Below are 21,169 nucleotides of genomic sequence, written 5' to 3'. Positions count from 1 at the left end.
TTTCTAGTGAGCAAAAAGTGCGTTCTTCTGCGTTCTCGTTTTGACTTGGTTTGATGCAAACAGAACAGAATAAAAAGAGACTTCACTGAAACTGTCATGTTTTTGTAATATTTGTTGCCCTGGAAACTGGTCAGATCTTAGAGGTCACATTGTCCTTATGAGCATCAACAAAGCTAAAGGGATCAGAATGAGAGATGGAAGTGAGAAGGGAAGGGAATTTGGCTTAAGTAGATGGTAAGAGCCTCAGGTTCATCTATATTTTAGGCCAGTGGCTCATTTTGATAGGTTTTCTCTATCAAATTATTACAAAACCAAATATAAAATAGATTTATTGTACAAAATTGAACTAGATATTTGAAATATTTTTAGGTCAAAACTTATCTCTAACTCCAAAGGTTAAAAATAGAATCATATCAGAAATATTGTACTAGAATTTTTCTACTCACTCAACAAATATTTATTGAACATCTATTGTGTGCCAGAAATGACTCTAGATGTTAGGGAAACAGCAGTAAACGAAACAGACAAAAATCAATACTCTCGGGCAGCTTATATTCTAGCAAAAAATGACTACCTCAGTAAGAATAAGCATTTAGACTGTCTTATCTAAGCAGAATAACATGTTATGTAAACTGGGTATATTCCTTGAACAACAAATACACATTAATTTGAAGAAAATTAACTCAGAAATTTTAAAAATATGTATTTACAGTGTTTTTCTTGAACAACAAATACACATTAATTTGAAGAAAATTAACTCAGAAATTTTAAAAATATGTATTTACAGTGCTGCATGTCAAAAGATATGTATGATGCTGTATGTCAATTGTATCTCAGTAAAACTAGAAGAAAAAATGTATATTTAAACCATGTTTTTAAAGAAAGTAATAGCATCCTATACATCTGTAGCCAAAATGTATAATTTGAAAACAAATAAAGACTTTGTACAAGTATTTTAGCTATACAACTGTAGAGTACTATTGCTTTTTAAAACATTAGTTTGCATTTCAAAAAATATATAATCTTCTTGATTAAGGAAGTGTGCATTTATAGTTAAAGAAATGTATGCAGTGTATTTCCTATAATCTTGCGACTACAAATCATTGTGTATTATTGGATATTTTTCAGAATGTGAAAACACAGTGTTGGTCAAAGAAATCACTGGCTTTGAAGGGAAAATTTCAAGTCCGTATTACCCCAGCTACTATCCTCCGAAATGCAAGTGTACCTGGAAATTTCAGGTAACCTAGTTTTACCACTATCTTAGAAAAAATACTATTATCCTATTTTTTGAATTTACTTATACTTAGTTTTTAAATTCCAAACAAAATGTTAGTTAATTTTATAATATTTAAACCTTATTGAAATATATTACCTACAACATGAAACTTTGTTGTAATTTCAACCCTCTGCCCGGATTAACTGTTTTTTCAGACTGGGGCTCATTTTTCCAGTCTATTATTTTGTTTGTATTAAAAAATGCAAAGACATTGTGACAGGATCAGACAATTTATTTCATTATGGTAGAGCTCATTTGTTAATTTTTAATTACTACATCAGCATTATAACAAGAATAATAAAGAAATAATAAATTGAATTCGGCAACATATATTTCAGTCGTCTAAGCAAATCAGAGGGTAGATTTATATGAAATACACATCTCCCTCTGATGGTAGACAAGGAGTTCCTGCTTTTTGTTTGTTTGTTTTTAGAATCTCAGTCTGTAAACTATTTTTCTTTCTCTGCCTATAGTATCAAGAGGAGGGAGATACAGCAAGGAGTCAGTCACCTTGGTTCTTTCGCTATATATGTGCGAAATCATTTCTGAGAGGACACACAGGCTGTGCTCTCACAGAACATACTATAAAGTAGGGGGAGACAGGCGATAAACAGATATACCAGTGAAATACATACAGTGTGTTCCATGATGGTGCAACGCTATGGAGAAGAATAAAGTAGGGGAGGGGACCTCTCAGTTTGCATCTATTTTTTTTACATGGGAAGAAATAACCAGATGACCAGAGTGGAAAAAATGTGATACATGTTCTCATGAGCCTTCTGAGTCTTATGGTGAACAAAAGATAGTCCCGATCCTTTTGAGTTCCCAACATTGGTCTCTAAACAGCACTGAGGAAGGGAGGCCCTCAGAGAAATGCAAGACTGGTTTAAGTCTCTGGTCAGCATTTCCTCACCTTGGGAAAGTTGCTTCTCTTTGGTTAGTCTTGGTTTCTTCTTATATAAGTTGGGAATCATACTACCTGCCTAACCGTGCTGTTGTGATATTTATTTTTTTATTGAGGGGGGAGGTAATAAGGTTTATTTATTTATTTATTTTTAGAGGAAGTGCTGGGGATTGAATCCAGGACCTCTTGCATGCTAAGCATGCACTCTACCACTTGAGCTATTCCCTTTCCCCTGTCGTGGTGTTTCAATGTGAGTCACTGTACCCAATCCATCCCCTCTCAAAGGTAGGTTAAGGAGAGGGGCTACCCCAAACACACATTAGAAAGAAGCACACAGCACAACAAAGAAATTATAATACAAAATATGACAACATAACTGAAAAGCCAAATGTCTATCAGAACAATAGAAGACAACGTGCAAAATTCATCTATTGAAGGAAAAAGACAGTAGGATTGAATCACAAAGTATTGCCTAAAACTTAACTGTATGTTGTTTTCAAAAGACAAAATGAATTTAAAAAGTGATTTAATAAGGCTGAAAATAAAAGAATGGACAATATCATGCCAGGCAAATGTAAACAATAAGAAAGCAGGGATCGCAAACTTAATGCCAGGCAGAGCCGAAATCGGAGCATTCAGTGAGAAAAGGAAGGCAATCTACGGTGATAAAGAGGCCGATGAACATAAGGATCTAATTATGACAATTACTCACCAAAGCACAGAGAACTAACACTCATAAAACCTGTAAGACAGACAAAGAGAAAAGAAGAGTGCTTTGATAAGAGATTTTCCTTTCTCTTGGCTCATGACAGAGACAGTTGGGGACAATAAATAAGGCAAGGGAGACTATTAAACCATACAAATGATGAATTTGGTAATACATGTAAACAGAAACCACCCTTTAAAAAATTACATTGGAGCATTTATAAATTTGATCACAACAAAATCCTTAATAAGTTAAGAAATCAAAAGCTATACTGTAATAAGTAATCTCTTCTCTAACTAAGATAGAATTTTAAAATTTGAAAATAGACAAACCAAAATTCTACTCCCTAGAAATGTAAGAACTCTCTTAAATAATTCCTGGGCTAAAGTGAAAATTAAAACTAAAACTGTGGCATGTTGGTCGTGATGTATGTGCTTATCAAACAATGACATAACAAGGTCAGTTGCATTGTGTGTGTGTGTGTTTGTGTGTGTGTGTGGTCACTTGTGCATGCTTCAAATAAGCAGCCACTTCTCTTGTTTGATCTATCTCTTCGGAGAAGACATAGGAATGACTCAGTGACTGCCTTCCAGAACACACAGGCTTAATATGAAGAGGATGCTGATTCATCCCTCTGCCTAAAGAATCAGAACAGTGCCTTAAATAAACTACACCATTATTGTCATTGGAGGAGGAAAGTGTGTACACTCATTAGTAAGTGGGTGTTCTCAAAGTTAAGCTCATTTACTAGGAGGAAACTGAAACCTAGAGGTGATCTAATGTGTCCCACGTCACCCAGCTCATCACACTGGGGCTCACAGCTATTCCCTGAGCACTGGGAGGCTCACTTTTTCTCTGCCTGCTCTTCTTCTCAGGTCAGTTTGTTCAGGAGAACTGGTCTACCCCATCAAAGGCCACAGGGCACAAGGAATAAAACACCCTTAAAACAGCAAGCTTGGGGAATGAGCTCTGGGTAATAAAATCTTAGTCTGAAACATATTCTTCAGCTGAATCATTTTTCTGACTTCTGCTCGTTGTTCACAGACTCCCCTATCAACTCTTGGCATAGCACTGAAATTCCATAACTATTCAATAGCCAAGAAGAGTGTGAAAGGCTGTGACCATGGATGGTGGGAAATTAATGAGCACATGTAAGTGGTTTCCATGAGTGAAGAATCCAATGACAAGCCTTGCCCAGAAGTTCAAAGCCCTGAATTCCTGTCCCCTAAAGAGTTTGCACTTAACAGACCGGGAAACTGAGGAATATGGGAATTAAATAACTTGCTCGAGGTCGCTCAGCTCCTAAGTGTCTAAGCCGGGATTCAAGTCCGTATGGCCCCAAGTTCTATCACTGCTCTTTATTGCTGGGCTATGGATGGAGTATAAATGGGCTGTGGCACTCTATCCTGTGCAGACGTAACTGGCAGATAAGCCACTGCACCCATGGAGGGAAACAGAGTACAGGTCCTGGTGATGACAAAGGTTAGAAACCATTAGCTGGTTCCGTGCAGCAGGAGAGGCCCGTTCGTCCTGGCTGTATCCTGAGGCTGGGACAGGGGTTGAGGCGGACCAGAAAGCAGCTGAGAGACACCTAATTGCCCAGGCTTCCTGACATGACCCAGTAGGTCCTCACTCTCACCCTTAATTCGTCCTTTGATTGTAGTTATTGTTTATTTGCTTCTAAAGTTATAATAGGTCTTTTATTTTTAAAAATACAGGAATGCTCCGTCTTTGCAGAACAGCTTCTCAGTTACTTCAAGGATCCCTGTGAAGTTGGCCTGAGGGATCAATCTGCTAATTCTTTGCTCATTGCTATTCCATGAATGAAACCTTCTCTTTCTAAATGATCTTCCTGAACAATCTTCTTTCATTTCCTTTAGACTCTTACACGACTTGCCAAATAGTCACTGATCCTGTCTTCATTGGAATGGATTCTACCTGATTTAAAGGCATCCTCGGATCCATTATCAAGATGTGGCCTGTACTCCTTTTGGGAGTATTTTTTGAATCAAGGGTCTATTGCGTAGACCTAGGTTCAAATTGCAGCCCTGTTATTTGGTAGCTACATTAACTAGAACAAATTAATTAACCACTTTAATTGTCAGTCTGTAAAATGAGGTAATAAGGTGAGGATTTTTTGTTAAGTATTCAATGAAATGATGCTTACCACACACCAAAAACTGTATTAATACGATTAATAAAATTGCTTTGGAAATGATATTGAACGCATAAATACTATGGAATGTACCCAGGGCTTTAAAGATACTGCATTTTGATTTTGGTATTTAATTAGAGGTCCAGAAAACAAATCTTTGCAGCTCTTTTGTAAACTTGTGTGCTTAAAACAGAGCAGTGCTTTGAAAATGAGATTTTTTTTTTTCCGCTAAGTAACAACCCCGACCACCCACTATGTAGTGCTAGAGTTCCTCCCACAAATACCAGGAAAGCTCTCTGCCCTAAATACTTTCCCTGAAGGGCCAGCTCTTCACTTGTGGGTTGGCTGAAATCCTATCAGATTCTTTTGACACTAGTTGTACCCTTGGGATTTAAAATGCCAGCCCTTCCTATTATCAGTCCTTTCCATCAGAAAGGCTCTAATTGAACGAATTTGGGACACCTTGCTGGTAAGTTAGCACTGGGTCTGTGCTGGGGAGGGAAGAAGTAATGCCAACACCGGGAAGCCTAGTGATCCTGAATTCAGAGAACAAGGCGGGGGTGGGGGAGGGGTGTGACTGCTCAGGGCAGCCGAAATGCAGTATATAAACCTGCAGAATTGAACAGCCTTCCAGCGAAGCTTGTGTGCAGCAAAGTTCCTCAGGGGAAGGCTGTTGGTGCGCTAGGAAGTGCTCAGATTTAGTATCAGGTGGACTGTGTCTCCATCCTGCCTTTCTACTCAGTTGCTATTTGAACTTTAACAAATTACTTCACCTCTTTCCACCTCAGTTTTCTTGCCTGTCACGTGCCTGTCCATGTAAATTAGCTCTCACTGGGTTTCTCCAGTCTCTCACTTTATTTTACTTTTGTTCCATAAACTACCACTATGCCCCATTACATAAGCCTTGTAGACTCCGGTCCATGCATAGTTTCAACTATCCCTTTCCTCCTGACTCCTCCTTAACATCCAAGTGAGGCTCTTCTTTGCAAGAAAACGCTAGTAAATGTTTATGGAGAGCATGAATAAAATCACTATGAGACAGATAGCAATCATCATGTTTTCAGAATGCAGGACTCTGATCCCAGGATGACCAACTAGAGTAGACTCTGGCCCCCCAAATCTTGACTCACCTTTCAGGTGCCTCTCATACCCTGGCTCCCACTTAGCCTAGCAGTCACCTGCAGCTGCTGCCTCTTCCTGGTATCCCACCCATCAGGTCCTGAACTTCAGCCAATTCCAAAGAGTCTTCCTGAAATATACACGAATGTTTTAAACCGTAAAACCATAGGTTCCGCCTGTACTCCTCCCACTATATGCCAGTGTCTGATCCATGGAACATGTGTGGTTCCTAAATGCCTTGAGGGTTTGGAGTGACTGTCATTCACAGATCTCAGGGGAGGACGTCCCCCCTCAAGCTTTCTGTCTGCTGTTTCCCTTTAAGAACTTGCATGTTTCACCAGGGAAGAGCTTCGCCCACAAAGGGCAGGAGCCTAACTTGCCATGGGCCCCCCGGGTAATAGTACTACATGTCCCAGTAACCACAGTGCTCACATTAGAATTACTACTAGGAGAGACATTTTCTCTTAGGTGATGAGAAGTAAGAAAAATCAAGGTAGGGGAGCATTGTAGATAGACATCACTACTTTGAAATTTTGTCAAGGACAAGCCCTGAACTGCACATCAGACTTGAATTTAGATTGAAATATTGTTGTCTTTGGCTGTAAGTGTTGCTGGGATTCTTTGCATATTTTTAATCTGGGTTCGTGGATTCCACTCTGCCCTAGAGGTTTGTGGCCAAAGCAGTCAATGCTTTTTGTTAGGCAGTTATTTATGCCTAAAGAAGAGAGGACTAGGAGCATTAAACCCATATCTCTTCTGTATTGTGGGAAAGCAACATGATAGCTGATAGTACTGCCATTGTTTTCTTTAGCAGAGGAGAAAATCACGGGGACAGAAGTGACTCAGAGGCACTTAGCATAGAACGGATAGCTACCGTCAGCTCCACCATAAGCATCTCCGTTCACGAAGCTCAAATGACCAAAGTATCAGTGAGCTCACTGTCAACAGGAGTGTGGTTGATGGACCCTCATGCTGTGTGTCTCTGACCCTCGCTCCTCAGGTACTGTGGCTCCTACATGGATCACCAGACCATCTTCCGAGTGCCCAGCCCCCTCGTTCACGTGCAGCTTCAGTGCAGTTCAAGGCTCTTGGACAAGCCCCTCTTGGTGGAATACGGCAGTTACATCAGTCAACGTAAGCCGGGGATCAGCTCCTTAGAACACCTTCATGAAGGGGTTAAGCAGAGGCCACCCCTTTACAACTCTAAACTTTGAGAATTTAAGGGATATTTTTATAGGAATATATAAATAAATATGTAATGTAAACAAAATAGATGATAAATAATACATACAATTATGTGTTTATTCTGCTGAAGTTTAAATTATAGAAGAAGTAACACAGTTGTTACAAATGAAAAATAGTTCCTTACATCATTCCTGAAATAGAGGGCAAGCTCATTTCTTGATTTGTTGTTCTTGCTAGCCACGATTCTTGGTAGATGGGAGGTATACACAAAGACTTGGTGGATCCGAAGGCAACAGTTTCGACTCACTGTGGCCTCTGATGTGTAGGGAGAGCTGGTCGCTCAAGGAGAGCCCAAATACCAGCCCTCAGAATGTTGAACTTCACACTGAGAACCGCTGGCAAGGGGGCAGGAAGCAGTCAGCGGAAATGGCAACGTCTGAGGGACGGCATTAGTGCTGGAGGGAGTAGATACTGACTCAGGAAATCCTCAACCCGTTTTAAAAGGGGAAAAGTAAGGGTTAGCCACTTAGGTAACTATGAGGATAAGGCTTTTTAGACCCTTCCTTCTTTGCCAATCCGAATATACCTGCTTCTGGATTCAGAATATTACACTTCTGAATATCAGAATATTACAATTTCCAGCAAGGATCCAGCTATATAGTAAGCCATCTTATTTTTAACTGTTTTTGCAAACCAGGAATATTTCCTAGGGACTCACGCTTTCCATCGTGTGCAGTTGCAATGGTGGTTGATCTGATCGTGCACTCTCCCTAATCTTTTGCACAAAGCACAGACAATGTCACTTATAAAGAACAGAAATTTCTTTCTCACAGCTCTGGAGGCTGGAAGTCTAAGATAACGGTGCCAGCCTGGTTGGGTGAGGGCCCCTTCTGGATCTCAGACTTTCCGTTTTGTCCCCACATGGTGGGAGGAGCAAGGGAGTGCTGTGGGGCCCCCTTTACAAAGGCACTAATCCCATTCGTGCGGGAGCTGCCTTCGTAACTTCTGTAAAACCTCCGTAAAACCCCACCTCCTCAAACCATCATCACGTTAGGCATTAGGATTTCAACACCTGAAATGGGTGGTGGGAGGTGGACACAAAATTCAGACTGTGGCAGAGAGCAAGGATTGATTACTTTCCTCATGTTTGGCTGTAAGCCCAGGAATAATGATTCTGGACCAGGCAGGGAATGGATCTTCAATGAGTAGCCTAGTTGAAGTGCACTGGGAGGTAGGAAGCAGGAGCCCCAGTTCTGAGGCCAGTCACTAATGTCCTTAGGTCCACTTTCTAAGGTCGGTGGTTACTACTACATTTTGGGACAAAGATCACTTGAAAATGTAAGTAAAGGCACAGACTCCTCAGAATAATGCATCTGATCATAGAGGATTCAGAGACACCAGAAGACCATTTGTAATTCCCTGGGGAGTCTGAAGACAACACACTGGGCATGCTGGACTTGAACGTATCATCCAGCTTTCTCTTTCTTCAAGTCTGTGATAAAGTCAAGTTGAGGAGTCAAGGATGGAGGTAGTAGGAATTAGATTGTACATGTGACCTGGATGAAGTGTCGACCCAGAACTCCTGCAGGATTAGTTTGCTTTCTTTGCTCTCTTAAATTCTCCATTTTGGTCTTTCAGTGACCTTGCTTATTATTTCAATTTTTTAACTCAATTTTTATATTTATTTAATTTATATGTTTCAATGACCTTTCAATAGTCTCCTCTGAGGGAGAAATTGTATATTTACTACTGGTGCATTGCCACCGCTTAGCCATTTAACACTTCATACTTCTTTGTTAATGTGGTCTGGTGCCTTTTAGGGACCCACACAACATTTCCTGTTTTTTATTATCTCTAGCCTGTCCTGTTGGATCTTTTAGATGCTCCTCCGGTTTGTGTGTCCCTCAAGCCCAGCGCTGTGATGGCGTAAATGACTGCTTTGATGAGAGCGATGAACTTTTCTGTGGTGGGTATTCAAGCTTTTACCAGGACTTTCTCAGGAACAGAGAGCTTGTCAGGACCATTGTTACTGATGCTGCATATCCTGGGTCTTTGTAGCTGTTATCTCTGACCACATAACAAGCTACCCCCAAACTCGGTGACTTACAACAATCACTTGTTCCGGATCATCCATCTGTGGGTTGTGTGAGATATGACTGATCTAGGCTGGGCTCAGTGGGGTAGCACTGCTTTAAGCAGTGGTCCCCCTGAGCTTGGTTCTTCACAGGTTGGGGTCACTATTCTCCTCATGGTTCTTCTCCTTGTTGAGCTAGTGGGCTGGGAGAAGTGTTCACCCGACCATATGACACCATTGGCAGCACTTTCTCCTAAAGATCCAGAGTTAGATTTCAATACAATTGCAATAGTGACGCTATTTAACCATTTTCATATTGTTGGGAAAATATTATAATTAATATAGCTAACCATGAAAAAATCATATTCATGAAAAATAACCTGTGACTCTACATTTTTTTTATTGACAAAACAAAATATAACCCTCTTAGCTTATGCTTCATTGACCTTTTAAATCTATAGGGTCTTCTATTCCCTAAGAAAAGGATACAATTATAGTGATTGAGGTTGCTTTTGTTTTTTTATATTATTATGATTCCCTACCACGATGCTCCAAACAAAAGTGATTATTGTTACTTCATAACAAGGATCGTTCTTTGATCCTTATTTCTCATCATGCCAATTTGGAAGCTGTTCTCCAGGCGTTGACTTGGTACTCTCAGAGACTTAATAACTGTTTCAGGGCAGCAATGCTCTCCCCCTGCCCCTCACAAGACATACATCTGAAAAAACAGGAGCAGATAACAAAAATGATAACTTTTCAAAAAAACCCAGAAATGTCTAAGGAATCATACTCTATAAGAGTGCTTGCTAATATACTGTGTCTGTCACATGGCTATAGGCAATTCATAAAAATATACCAAAGAAGAAATATTGTAATAGATTTACACTGGTATTTCCCAATTCAGGAAATAAATTTCTCAGGATAAAATAATTTAAAAGAGAGTTTTCCTTACCAATAGACTACAAGTCTGCTGCTTTTTAAGGTCTCACATTCGTTCACCTAGTCAACAAATCCTTAGTGAGCACCTACTACTTGATCAGGGGCTTGAAATACAGAGATGAATACGACAAAATCCCCAATCTCAGGATACTCCCACTTTGTTTAGGAAGGTAGACAAGTTCAACTTAGAAAACAGCTTATGATTTTTATTTTCCTTAAAATCTTAACGATGCATTTAATTGTAATTAGATAAACAAACCACCAGAGTTTCATATATTTAACGCACAGCTAGAGTCAGATCTGACACACTCAGGGCGCTAGGAATCACACCAAAGTGTAAACATTTGCTTTTCCTCATGGAGGTGTCAGTTTTGAGGAAACACAGTTTTGTTTGATTTAAGTCATCCTAAACACTTGCACCTTTAAAGGGCACTGCTGGCCATCAGTCTGCTGATGTCTCAGGCTCACAAGACTTCATGTCTGTTCTCGTTCCAGTGACCCTTAAACCTGCCTGCAATGCCAGCTCCTTCAGGCAGCACAGCCCTCTGGTCTGCGATGGCTTCAGGGACTGTGAGGATGGCCAGGATGAGCAGAACTGCACTCAGAGTGAGGAAGACCCCTCTGTACTTTGCTGTTCTTCCTAGCAGACTCTTCTAAGTCAGAACTGAAATAACTGTTGAGCTAAGGCAATTGACTTGTCCCAGTGTTCCCAGGACTCCCCCAGTTTTAGCACTGAAAATCCCAGGTCCCAAGAATCCTCTTGGATGCAGACAAAATGGAAAAGTTGGCCACTTTATCTGGGGTGGGGTGGAGTGAGTGTGTGTGTGTGTGTGTGTGTGTGTGTGTGTGTGTGTGTGTGTGTGTGTGAATACTGGAAAACTTTTCTTGCTTACTTGCTTTTAAAGCTGTTCCAGACTAAAGGATACTGAGATTCTGATACAGCAGGACTTGCCAGATACCATAATGGGGCGTGTTCTATTCCAGCCCCTGCAGAAACACACACAACCTGAGATGTGAACAAATATGCTATAATTCATAAAATCTGTCCATTCCCCTGCCTCTAATGGCATAAAAGGACTAAGTATGGTGTTGACTTTTGCTCAAACATTTTCTTGGAGAATAAGACAAAGTAATGGCAAAGAGATCATGGCTTAAGTCACTGATATGGCCAATTGCCTTGCATCTCACTTACAGTGGAAGAAAGGAGAGGCTGTTGGATTGATTCTCAACAGGTGCCCCTGCCTGTCTTCCAGTGAAGCTGTTGAGATGCAGGGACAGGACACATGGGGTTGCTTCATTTCCTTCTGCCATGTTTCCCAGAGCAGCAAACACTGATCCTGTAGCTAAGCCATCCTTCATGGATGGAGTGCAGTATCATTCACTCAAAATTGTTTCTGGGAAGGAAAAACTCTTCCTTCTTCTGCTCATTTTTAGGTATTCTATGCAGCAACAGAACTTTTAGGTGTGGCAATGATATTTGCTTTAGGAAACAAAATGCAAAATGTGATGGGACTGTGGACTGCCCAGATGGAAGCGACGAGGAAGGCTGCAGTGAGTAGAAACACGTTCCCCCTGATTCCTTGTACTTTCCTCCACAGTTGATTTGTCTTGCATTTGCATTCCCTTCTTGGTATAATCTCCCTGGCAGAAGTTGCCACAGGCCAGGGAAGAATAGTAAATATTAATTAACTGAATCTGAAATGGTTTCTCAGAATTAAAATCCTAGAGTGGATTCTATCTTCTTTTTTGACAAGCATTAATGCACCGGATGTTTATAATGAAAATTTTTCACTGTCTAATAACTCTAATCAGATAAGTTCTTTAAAAAAAAAAACCTATGAAAAAAGAAGTAAGTACTGGAATGCCGTTAATGATTATGTTAATTATGCTGTATGTTAAGATCTGTAGGTTGTCTTTTCATTTTGTTGATGGTATCCTTAGCTGTGCAAAAGCTTTTAAGTTTAATAAGGTCTCATTTGTTTATTTTTGCTTTTATTTCCATTACTCTAGGAGCTCGTCTGAAAAAAATATTGCAGTGATTTATATCAAAGAGTGTTCTGCTTATGTTTTCCTCTAGGAGTTTTATAGTATCTGGTCTTACATTTAGGACTTTAATCCATTTTGAGTTTATTTTTGTTTATGGTGTTAGAGAATGCTCTAAGTTCATTCTTTTACAAGTAGCTGCCCAGTTTTCCCGGCAACATTTATTGAAGAGACTGTCTTTTCTCCATTGTATATTTTTGCCTCCTTTATTATAGATTAATTGACCACAAGTGTGTGAGTTTATTTCTGGACTTTCTATCCTGTTCCGTTGATCTATGTGTCTGTTTTTGTGCCAGTACCATACTGTTTTGATTACTGTAGTTTTGTAGTATGGCCTAAAGTCAGGGAGCATGATTCCCCAGCTCCATTCTTCTTTCTCAAGAATGTTTTGTTTATTCAGAGTCTTTTGTTTTTCCATACAAATTTTAACATTTTTTTGCTCCAATTCTGTGAAAAATGTTTTTGGGTTTCTGATAGGCATTGCATTGAATCTGTATATTGCCTTGGGTAGTATGGCCATTTTAACAATATTGATTTTTCCAACCCAAGAACATGACATTTCTTTCCATCTGCTTGTGTCATCTTCAGTGTCTTGCAGTTTTTGGAGTACAGATCCTTTGCCTCCTAGTAGATTTATTCCTAGGTATTTTATTCTTTTTGAGTGATTGTAAATAGGATTGTTTCCTTAATTTCCTTTTAATGCTTTGTTGGAGTCAATTTGCTAGTATTTTGTTGAGAATTTTTGCATATATATTCATAAGTGATATGGGCCTGTAATTTTCTTTTCTTTTTTGTGATATCTTTGTCTGGTTTTGGACTTAGAGTGATGGTAGCCTCTTTTACCCAAAAGAAAACAGTCTTTTCAAGCAACACGTGGAAAATACCCCAAACCTGAATTTAGTACACAAAAAATGATGTTGAACACTGTCCATCGTGCAATAAAATTAGAAGTTTACATAATTCTTTTCACTCTTTAATTATACCAGAAATCATAGCAAGAACTACGAGTTACTATGAATGACAATGAGAAATCTGTAGAAAATCTGTAGAAAATCTGTAGAAATTGATAAGGCAGTTCTCAGAGGGAAATATTTAATCCTAACTTAATTTATTAAGAAATAAGAAAGGTTGAAAAATGAGTACACACATATATCCAAAATTCCCATCCCCCCCAAAATAATAAGAGGAGTCAGTTAATAAAGTTAAAAGCGCAAATTAATAAAATGGTACACAAAATGTAGACTTAATCAAAAACACCAAAATCTGTTTTTTCTAATGCTAATGATACAGATAAACTGGCTAGAGTAATCAGGGAAAACGAAGGCAGCCCAACAACATCCTCTCAACAACCCTGAACATCAGGAATAACGAGATGGGCACAGCGACACGTACAAATCAGGAGCCCCGAGTGGTGCATAAGTCCTGTTTCAGTGAGGGGTACTCTCAGTGGATGTGCAAAGTTCCAGGGCAACACCCGTTGTTAGGACAGGTGTTTCCTAAACATTGGTTGAGATGTTGCAGAGCAGAGATGTGAAGAAATTGCTGCTTTTAGAATGGAGAGGAGAAAAGGGTATCAAAGCTAGAGTTTTAACATCTTGGGCGATTTTCCTCTTTGACTATGGAAGAAATAATTTAGTGGAAAGTCTACAATTCTTTGCTGCTTGTATGAAATTCCATTTAGAGTCCCCCAGTCGGTAAATCCTGCGCTGTAGATGGTGTGACGCTTCCCCTTCCCACTCCGTGAAGGCTGATGGAGAGCAACAGCACGCAGGAGGAGATAAAAGCCCAGCAGCACTTCCTTCCGTGTAGCACAGGGAACTACACTCAACATCCTGTGGCAACCTTTAATGAAAAGGAATATACGTATGTATATGCATGCCTGGGGCATTATGGGGTACACCAGAAATCGACACATTGTAACTGACTATATTTCAATAAAAAAACACCAAACACGCCAGCAGCAAGGTGAGGGGTGGTGTCTTATGGAATCATGGAGAAAGGTCTAACACAAGTAGGAAACTCAGCAGATAAGTGGGCAGTGCAGGTGTATGGTTTAGGCAATAGACTATGTGAACCTATGTAACCTCCCTATTTCATTATTTTTAATATTTTTCTGTAGAAGAGGGACACACCCAATTTTAAGGCTTATTGCTAAATTACCTTCCAAAAAGGCCCTATTCACTTATACTCCCCCAAGTATTCCCAATTCTTTACAAACATAGAAAATTAATATTTTAAACATTATTCAACTTGATAGATGAAAAATTATATCTTAAATTAGAAAGAGTTTTTATGTCTGTTTTATCTATGAAAACAGTTTCTAAATATCAAAGTCTTTGATAACAAAAATGGGGAAAGTAGAAAGAAAAACTCTTCCAAACGAATCACACGTTGAAATAATCCACGCAGACAGACGAAACAGCACAGCACAAACAATAGTGGCCAAATGGCTCCACTCTAGAAATTGTGTTTCCTGGATTCCAAGCAGGGCAATGGAGTATCTTTACCTTGTGCCTCGCATAGCATCAGAGCTGACAAGAACCAGATCAGTTTGCAGGTGAACAGATGACAGAAGAGCCTCCTGAACACCTGAAGACAGAAAGCAAAGGACAGAAATGGGCATTTGCATGAGGACAAGGCTAAGGAAACTTTGATCTGATCACTATGTCAGGGAGTGTTGCAGCTACAGTTTAACCACTGGAAACCTTTGGTTTTGTGGCAGAAAAGCAGCAGCGTGTATCTCATTACGGTGGTCTCTAGCAATGGGAGGCCTTGGCATCACGGCAAGGGAACAGTGAAACAGAAAACACAGGAAAGCAAGGCACAGATGCTTTCTGCCCTTGAATTTCAACCAAGTTCTATTACCATCCTCCTGAACTCCCCATTCCTGGGGATCAGGCACAGAGCATCCTTTTCAGGACACAAACTGGTGTCTTAGCATAGACACTAGTCAGTCCCTCTTTGCTCCCCCAGCCTAGGGTCAGAAAAGCTGCTTCCTCCATCACCTTGTATTCTTCCCATCAACTCCTTCTTGGATGAACGTTTATCCTTGGTCTTTCAGCATTTAGGCTTTTAAAACTCAAATACTTAGGCTCTCGCTATTTAACAACTTTGACTTCTGAAACTAAAAAGTTTTTTTCTGGCATTCTAATCCCATATCAATTTTTTTTAAACCATCATGCCACATGGAAATCCAGGCTTTAGCAAAGGCTGTTTTGAGGAATGCAGAATAATTTAGCTCTCAGCGTGAAAAATCTGTGTTTTAGGATAGGCGAGAAAGCCAAAACACAAGATATGTGAACTGGGAGCCAGCAGTGGTCAAGAAACAGAAGCACAGTGACTGAGGCAAAGGGAATTAGAAGGAAAGGCCTGCTATTAAATATATACATATTTCCTCTGGCTGACTTGAGTTCAGGTGAGCACAAAGACTAGATGTGTAAGCTGGGACAGATCATTTTACATTTCTGAGATGCAGTAAAAATATTCCCAACCTTCTTTCTGTTAAAAAGACTAAATGCGGTCATATATGTAAAGCTCTTGGAACAGTGACTGATAGAAGTAAGTACTAAATCAATGTTGCTGTTATCTCATTGGGTTACACTGAGAATTTAATATAGTGCCTAAGATATGGTAAATGCCAACATGTGTTACGTGGTCATAATAATCCATTAATCAAATTTTACAGTAATGGAAATGGAGAAGTCCATTTATAACCCGTGCCAAAAGCGCCAGGGTTCACAGAGCCCTGGCTCTTACCTGACAGCTGCCTGCCTGGCAGCTCCATTGTCCCTATACGTACCTCGTTCCCTGAAAGCTTCTAGGTCCAAATCCTGACCCTGACATATTACACAGTCACATGGACTTGGAGACATTTTCTGCCTGTTTCTTTGTGAAATTGGGTAATAATTCCTCCTTTGACGGATAGTTGTGAAGGTTAAGAGCATCTAGCACATGGTAAACATCACTTGAAGGCCTTTGTTAAGAAAGACATTGAAATAACCGGCTGTGGGGTCTTGCCAATAAACTATATATGAAAAAAAAATATACCCTGAGGCATTACCTGTATTTGGATGTTAATTTTTATTGTTTTCTAAAATTATACCAGTGTAAATGAAAACCCTCTCCTTCATTTTGTCATGTATACAGATCCTGAATAAACAAAATGTCTGTCTCTCATAGCCTGGGTTTTAACCCTGATGTAGCCAATCGTTTATGGCTTCCCAAGGCAAAGGCGCAGAGGATGGAGAAAGAGGCTGGAGCGTCATGGAGGGAGCGAGCTCTCCCAGGGACAGTAATCCCGAAATTCACAACCCCACCCCAGCTTTCAGGGCCTAAACGGAGCCAATACAGCACCCTCTATCCCTGCCACCAGCGCGCGACCCCCAGGCCCGGTTCCCCTCCAGGGATGTCAATGGTCTTCGGAGAAGCGCCTGCGGAGCCACCGCCCGGCGGCATCCTTTCTCTAGCACGTTGAGACAGAGAACCGGATGGCCAGAACGGCCTGTAAACCATCAGCTAGAAGGCAAAATCAGCTTCTCTGCAAGGATAAGCGCTGAGAGGAAAGCGCTAGCAAAAATCCCAGCTCCGGACCAGCCTGAGGAGGGCCGCAGCCTGGCGCTCTCAGCCCGCCACCGCCCCAGGGCCGCCGGCGCGACACCGCCCACCCCGAGCCCTCTTTCCCTCGCCTGGCCCGGCTCACCAGCCTCTCCATCCTCGCTCCCGGCCGCGCGCGCTGGCGGGCTTCAGCTGGAGGTCCGGAGGGATCTCACGCCAGACCCGGGGTGCTGGAGGAAGGTCCTCGCCACTAGGAAGCCCCCCGCAATCGCAGTGATTCCCCGCCCCTCACTCCTCCCCCTGCCCCGCCCCCTTACTTTCCCCTGCACACACACATACACACACTTACACACATCACACACACAAAGGAGCCGAGGCCAGGTAGGTTAGTGCTAGGCAATTAAATGCCTTCTAAAAACATGCTCATCTTTTTTCTATCTTCAAACAGTTCGAATTTTTCAGAGATGGCAACTGGGGAAACGGAGAAAGTGTTTGAAAAAAATATACACTTTTCCCATTTTCATCTTACAGAGAGAAAGGATACAGGGCGAGATCGGAGGACGTGAAGCGTTTCACGGCATTCGCGCTGGGAGGAATGGCAGTCTGCGCTGTGGAGCAGGCATGTAGGAAATGATTTTTGAGCAGTGTTACAGTTTCCCCAGTTACCACCTCTGAAAAATGCAAATATTTTGAAGCCGAATCTAACCAAGAAGCACTTTACAAAAAACAAATGTATATTTATTTTTATCCAGAACCAAATTGTATCTTTAAGCCGTCAACGTCGCTCTTTCACCAGTGTGACTGGATTTCTTTTCTGTGAGGCATTTTCTAACACTTGCGTTGATGCTGAGGATTCTTCTTATTTTAACAAGTTCCAGAGTTCTTGGCTCTTAAAAAATAAACAAAGACAAACAGATCAATGAAGTGCTCAATTCCTAAAGCCTTTCCTGTTTGCCCACCAGCACCCCTCTGACAAGGTGCTGGAACAGAGCCTTTACTTAAGGATTCATGGGGCTGTAAATCCCAGGGCTGTAAATAAAAAATGACTGATTTTTTTTTTCAGAAAAACATTAACATAAAGTACACATTGAAAGGACCAAAAGATTCACAGAGTGGCAAACAGGCATTTATAAGAGAAAGCCAACTTAAGGACATATTATAATGAAATGAAGAAGATCAAAGTAAGGAAATCGAAGAGAAAATTCTTAAAGCTTCAAAAATGAGAAGTAGAGACACTGAAGAAAAGAAACAAAGTGACTTTGTCACAAGGCAGTGCTGGATGCAATGAGCTAATTTTCAAAATATTAAAGAAAATCAGCTTTGAATTCCACTTTGCCTTTTATAAATATTGCTACAAAGGTATATTTTAAAAAATACTTTTCACTTTTGATTGTGTTATTCATAGAGGAAAGTGCATACCTCATGAGTACACAGTTTGAATTGCCATAGAGTAAACATGCTTGCATAGCTGTGAGCAGATAAAACCCTGACGGTTCCCAGCCCCACAGAGCCGGTTCCACCCTCTTTGCTCACTCTTCCTGCACTACTGCCTCTGCCACCACCCACTGCTCTCTTACTCTTAGCATCATGAAATAGGCCTGCCTGTTAGTGAACTTGATATAAATGACGTCATGGAGTATGTCCTCACTTGTATCTGGGTTCTTTCACTCAACAGTAGATTTGAAAAATTCATCCATGATTTTGCATGTCGCTGTGAGTCATTCATTCTCACTGCTGTATACTATCCCATTCTGTAAACACCACATTTATTTACTACTTTACTGTTACTAGACATTTGTGTGTTTTCCATTTGGGGATTATTTTTAATAGTGGTGCTATAAACATTTTTATACATGGCTTTTCCTAAACATGTGTACATCATTCTGTTAGATTATTTTTTGTTTTATCTCTTCCTCTTCATTTTTAATCTTTCTCTATTCTTTTCTTTCCCAATTGTGTAGATGATATTTTGTGGGACTTCAATTTTTTAAAACTACTGGAAGACTCTGTCCTAAATTTTAAGAGCAAAATATTACAAAATGACAGGATGAAAAAAGATTTTGTTAAGCATATAAACCTCAGAAAATGTATTATATCAGGACTCTCCTTGAAAACACTTTTGAAAAAAGCATTCTGGAAAAAAGAAAAATGAACCCAGGAGGATGCTACATAGAAAGATATGCAGAAAGGACATATAACTTATCAAAATTTGTAACTGCCTAAAAAAGCAAGATTCCCCCAAATCATGTATCTATAATAAAATAATACAAAAATTCAAACCTACATGGAAGGACATAAGGGTTTAGGTAATAAGATTATGAGAAGTAGGTGAGAATTATGCCAAGATGTATATGCTTAAGAAATAGACATTAAAAAATAAATATAAGTATTATTCTTAGTAAGTTAGGGCAAAGCATCAAAAGAATAGCATAATGTATGACTGAAACTAGAAAAAGAATATTTAACCTAATGAAAGACAGCACAGGAGAAAATAGAAAAATATTACCAAAATGACATATAAAGGTAAAAAATTAAATGGAAAAAAATGCCCTATTAGTAATTATGACATGTATGAATAAGTTACAAACACAAAAGATAGAGACTTGGGATACAGAAGAGTGAACCAAAGAGGGGAAAAAAGTTCCTGCCATCATGGAAAATAAATATTACTTTAAAAATTCTTTGGAAGAAGGGTGAAGGTATAGCTCAGTGGCAGAGTGCATGCCTAGCTGTGGACTTATCATATATGGCTTTTATTATGCTGAGGTTAATTCCTTCTATACCTACTTTCTGAAGAGTTTTTTTTATCATAAATGGATGTTGAATTTTATCAAAAGCTTTTCTTTATCTGTTGAGATCATCATATGATTTTTATTCTTCAGTTTGTTACAGTGGTGTATCACACTGGTTGAATTGTAGGTATTGTACCATCTTTACATTCCTGGGATCAATCCTATTTGACCATGGTGCATGATTCTTTTTAAATATTGTTTAATTTAGTTTGCTAATATTTTGTTGAGGAAAGTTGCATTTATGCTCACCAGTGATATTGGCCTATAATTTTCCTTTTTGTGTGATATATTTATCTGGTTTAGGTATCCAGGTGATGCTGTCCTCATAAATGAGTTCAGAAACATACCGTATTCTGCATTTTTTGAAAAAAATTTGGGAAGGATAGGTGTTAACTCTTCTCTAACTGTTTGATAGAATTCACCTGTGATTTATCTGGTTCTGGTCTTTTGTTTGTTGGGAGTTTTTAAATTACTGATTTGATTTCCATACTGGTAATTGGTCTATTCATATTTTGTATTTCTTCCTGCTTTAGTCTTGGGAAAGTGCACATTTCTGAAATTTCTCCATTTCTTCAAAGTTGTCCATTTTATTGGCATATAGTTGCTCATAGTAGTCTCTTATGATTCTTTGTATTTCTGTGGTGTCAGTCATAACTTCTCTTTCATTTCCAATTTTATTTATTTGGAACACTTCTCTTTTCTTCTTGATGTGTCTGACTAAAGGTTTATCAATTTTGTTTATCTTTTCAAAGAACCAGCAATGAGTTTCATTGATCTTTTCTATTTTTTAAGTCTATTTCATGTATTTCTGCTCTGATCTTTATGACTTCTTTCCCTCTATTAACTTTAGGTCTTGTTTGTTCTTAATTTTCTAGTTCCATTAAGTGTAAGATCAGATTGTTATTTGAGATTTTTCTTGTTCCCTGAGGTACCCTTGTATCATTTGGACTTCTCTCTCAGAAATCTTTGGCTGTGTCCCATATATTTTGTATCATTGTGTTTTCATTTGTCTCCAGGTGTTTTTTAAAATTTCTTCTTTGTGATTTAGTGATTCGTTGGCTATTTAGTAGCGTATTGTTTAGCCTCCATGTGTTTGTGTTTTATGCAATTTTTTTCTTAGAGTTTGTTTTTAGTCTAATAGCCTCAGGGTTAGAAAAGATGCTTCATGTGATTTCAATCTTCTTAGACTTACTGCGACTTGAATTCTTCCATGAATTAGCACGTGATCTATCCTGGAGAATGTTCCATGTGCACTTGAAAAGAATATGTATTCTGCTCTTTTGGATGGAATGTTCTATATAGATCTACTAAGTTCACTTGGTCTGAAGTGTTTTTTAAGGCCACTATATCATTATTATTTTTCTGTCTGGACGATCTGTCCATTGATGTAAATGGGGTGTTATTGTCCCTTACTGT

General features: G+C 39.5%; 1 protein-coding gene and 1 long non-coding RNA gene across 4 annotated transcripts in view; one reads left to right on the top strand and one right to left on the bottom strand.

Annotated features, from left to right (window-relative positions):
* Positions 1–21,169, top strand: part of TMPRSS7 (transmembrane serine protease 7) — a 47,034-nt gene that overhangs the window by 16,031 nt on the left and 9,834 nt on the right. For both annotated transcript variants that reach the window (XM_010985059.3, XM_031455924.2), the window contains 6 exons: positions 1,129–1,241; positions 3,934–4,040; positions 7,164–7,297; positions 9,207–9,314; positions 10,860–10,970; positions 11,799–11,915. In XM_010985059.3, the coding sequence (XP_010983361.2) occupies positions 1,129–1,241; positions 3,934–4,040; positions 7,164–7,297; positions 9,207–9,314; positions 10,860–10,970; positions 11,799–11,915 (690 nt within the window). The remainder of the gene's footprint in view (positions 1–1,128; positions 1,242–3,933; positions 4,041–7,163; positions 7,298–9,206; positions 9,315–10,859; positions 10,971–11,798; positions 11,916–21,169) is intronic.
* LOC116154314 (uncharacterized) lies at positions 13,462–18,139 on the bottom strand. Of its 2 annotated transcripts, XR_010384556.1 has the most exons (4): positions 17,506–18,139; positions 16,207–16,371; positions 14,915–14,996; positions 13,462–14,249 (listed from the first exon to the last, which is right to left on the bottom strand). It is a non-coding gene; the product is annotated as an uncharacterized LOC116154314 (long non-coding RNA). The 2 variants fall into 2 exon arrangements; XR_004138133.2 differs by lacking the exons at positions 16,207–16,371; positions 17,506–18,139 and adding an exon at positions 17,107–17,241 and having other exon boundaries at positions 13,463–14,249.

This window comes from Camelus dromedarius, chromosome 2, assembly GCF_036321535.1.
Source record: "Camelus dromedarius isolate mCamDro1 chromosome 2, mCamDro1.pat, whole genome shotgun sequence".
Classification (NCBI taxonomy): Eukaryota; Metazoa; Chordata; class Mammalia; order Artiodactyla; family Camelidae; genus Camelus; species Camelus dromedarius.
This window is presented reverse-complemented; position numbering and strand designations above follow the sequence as displayed.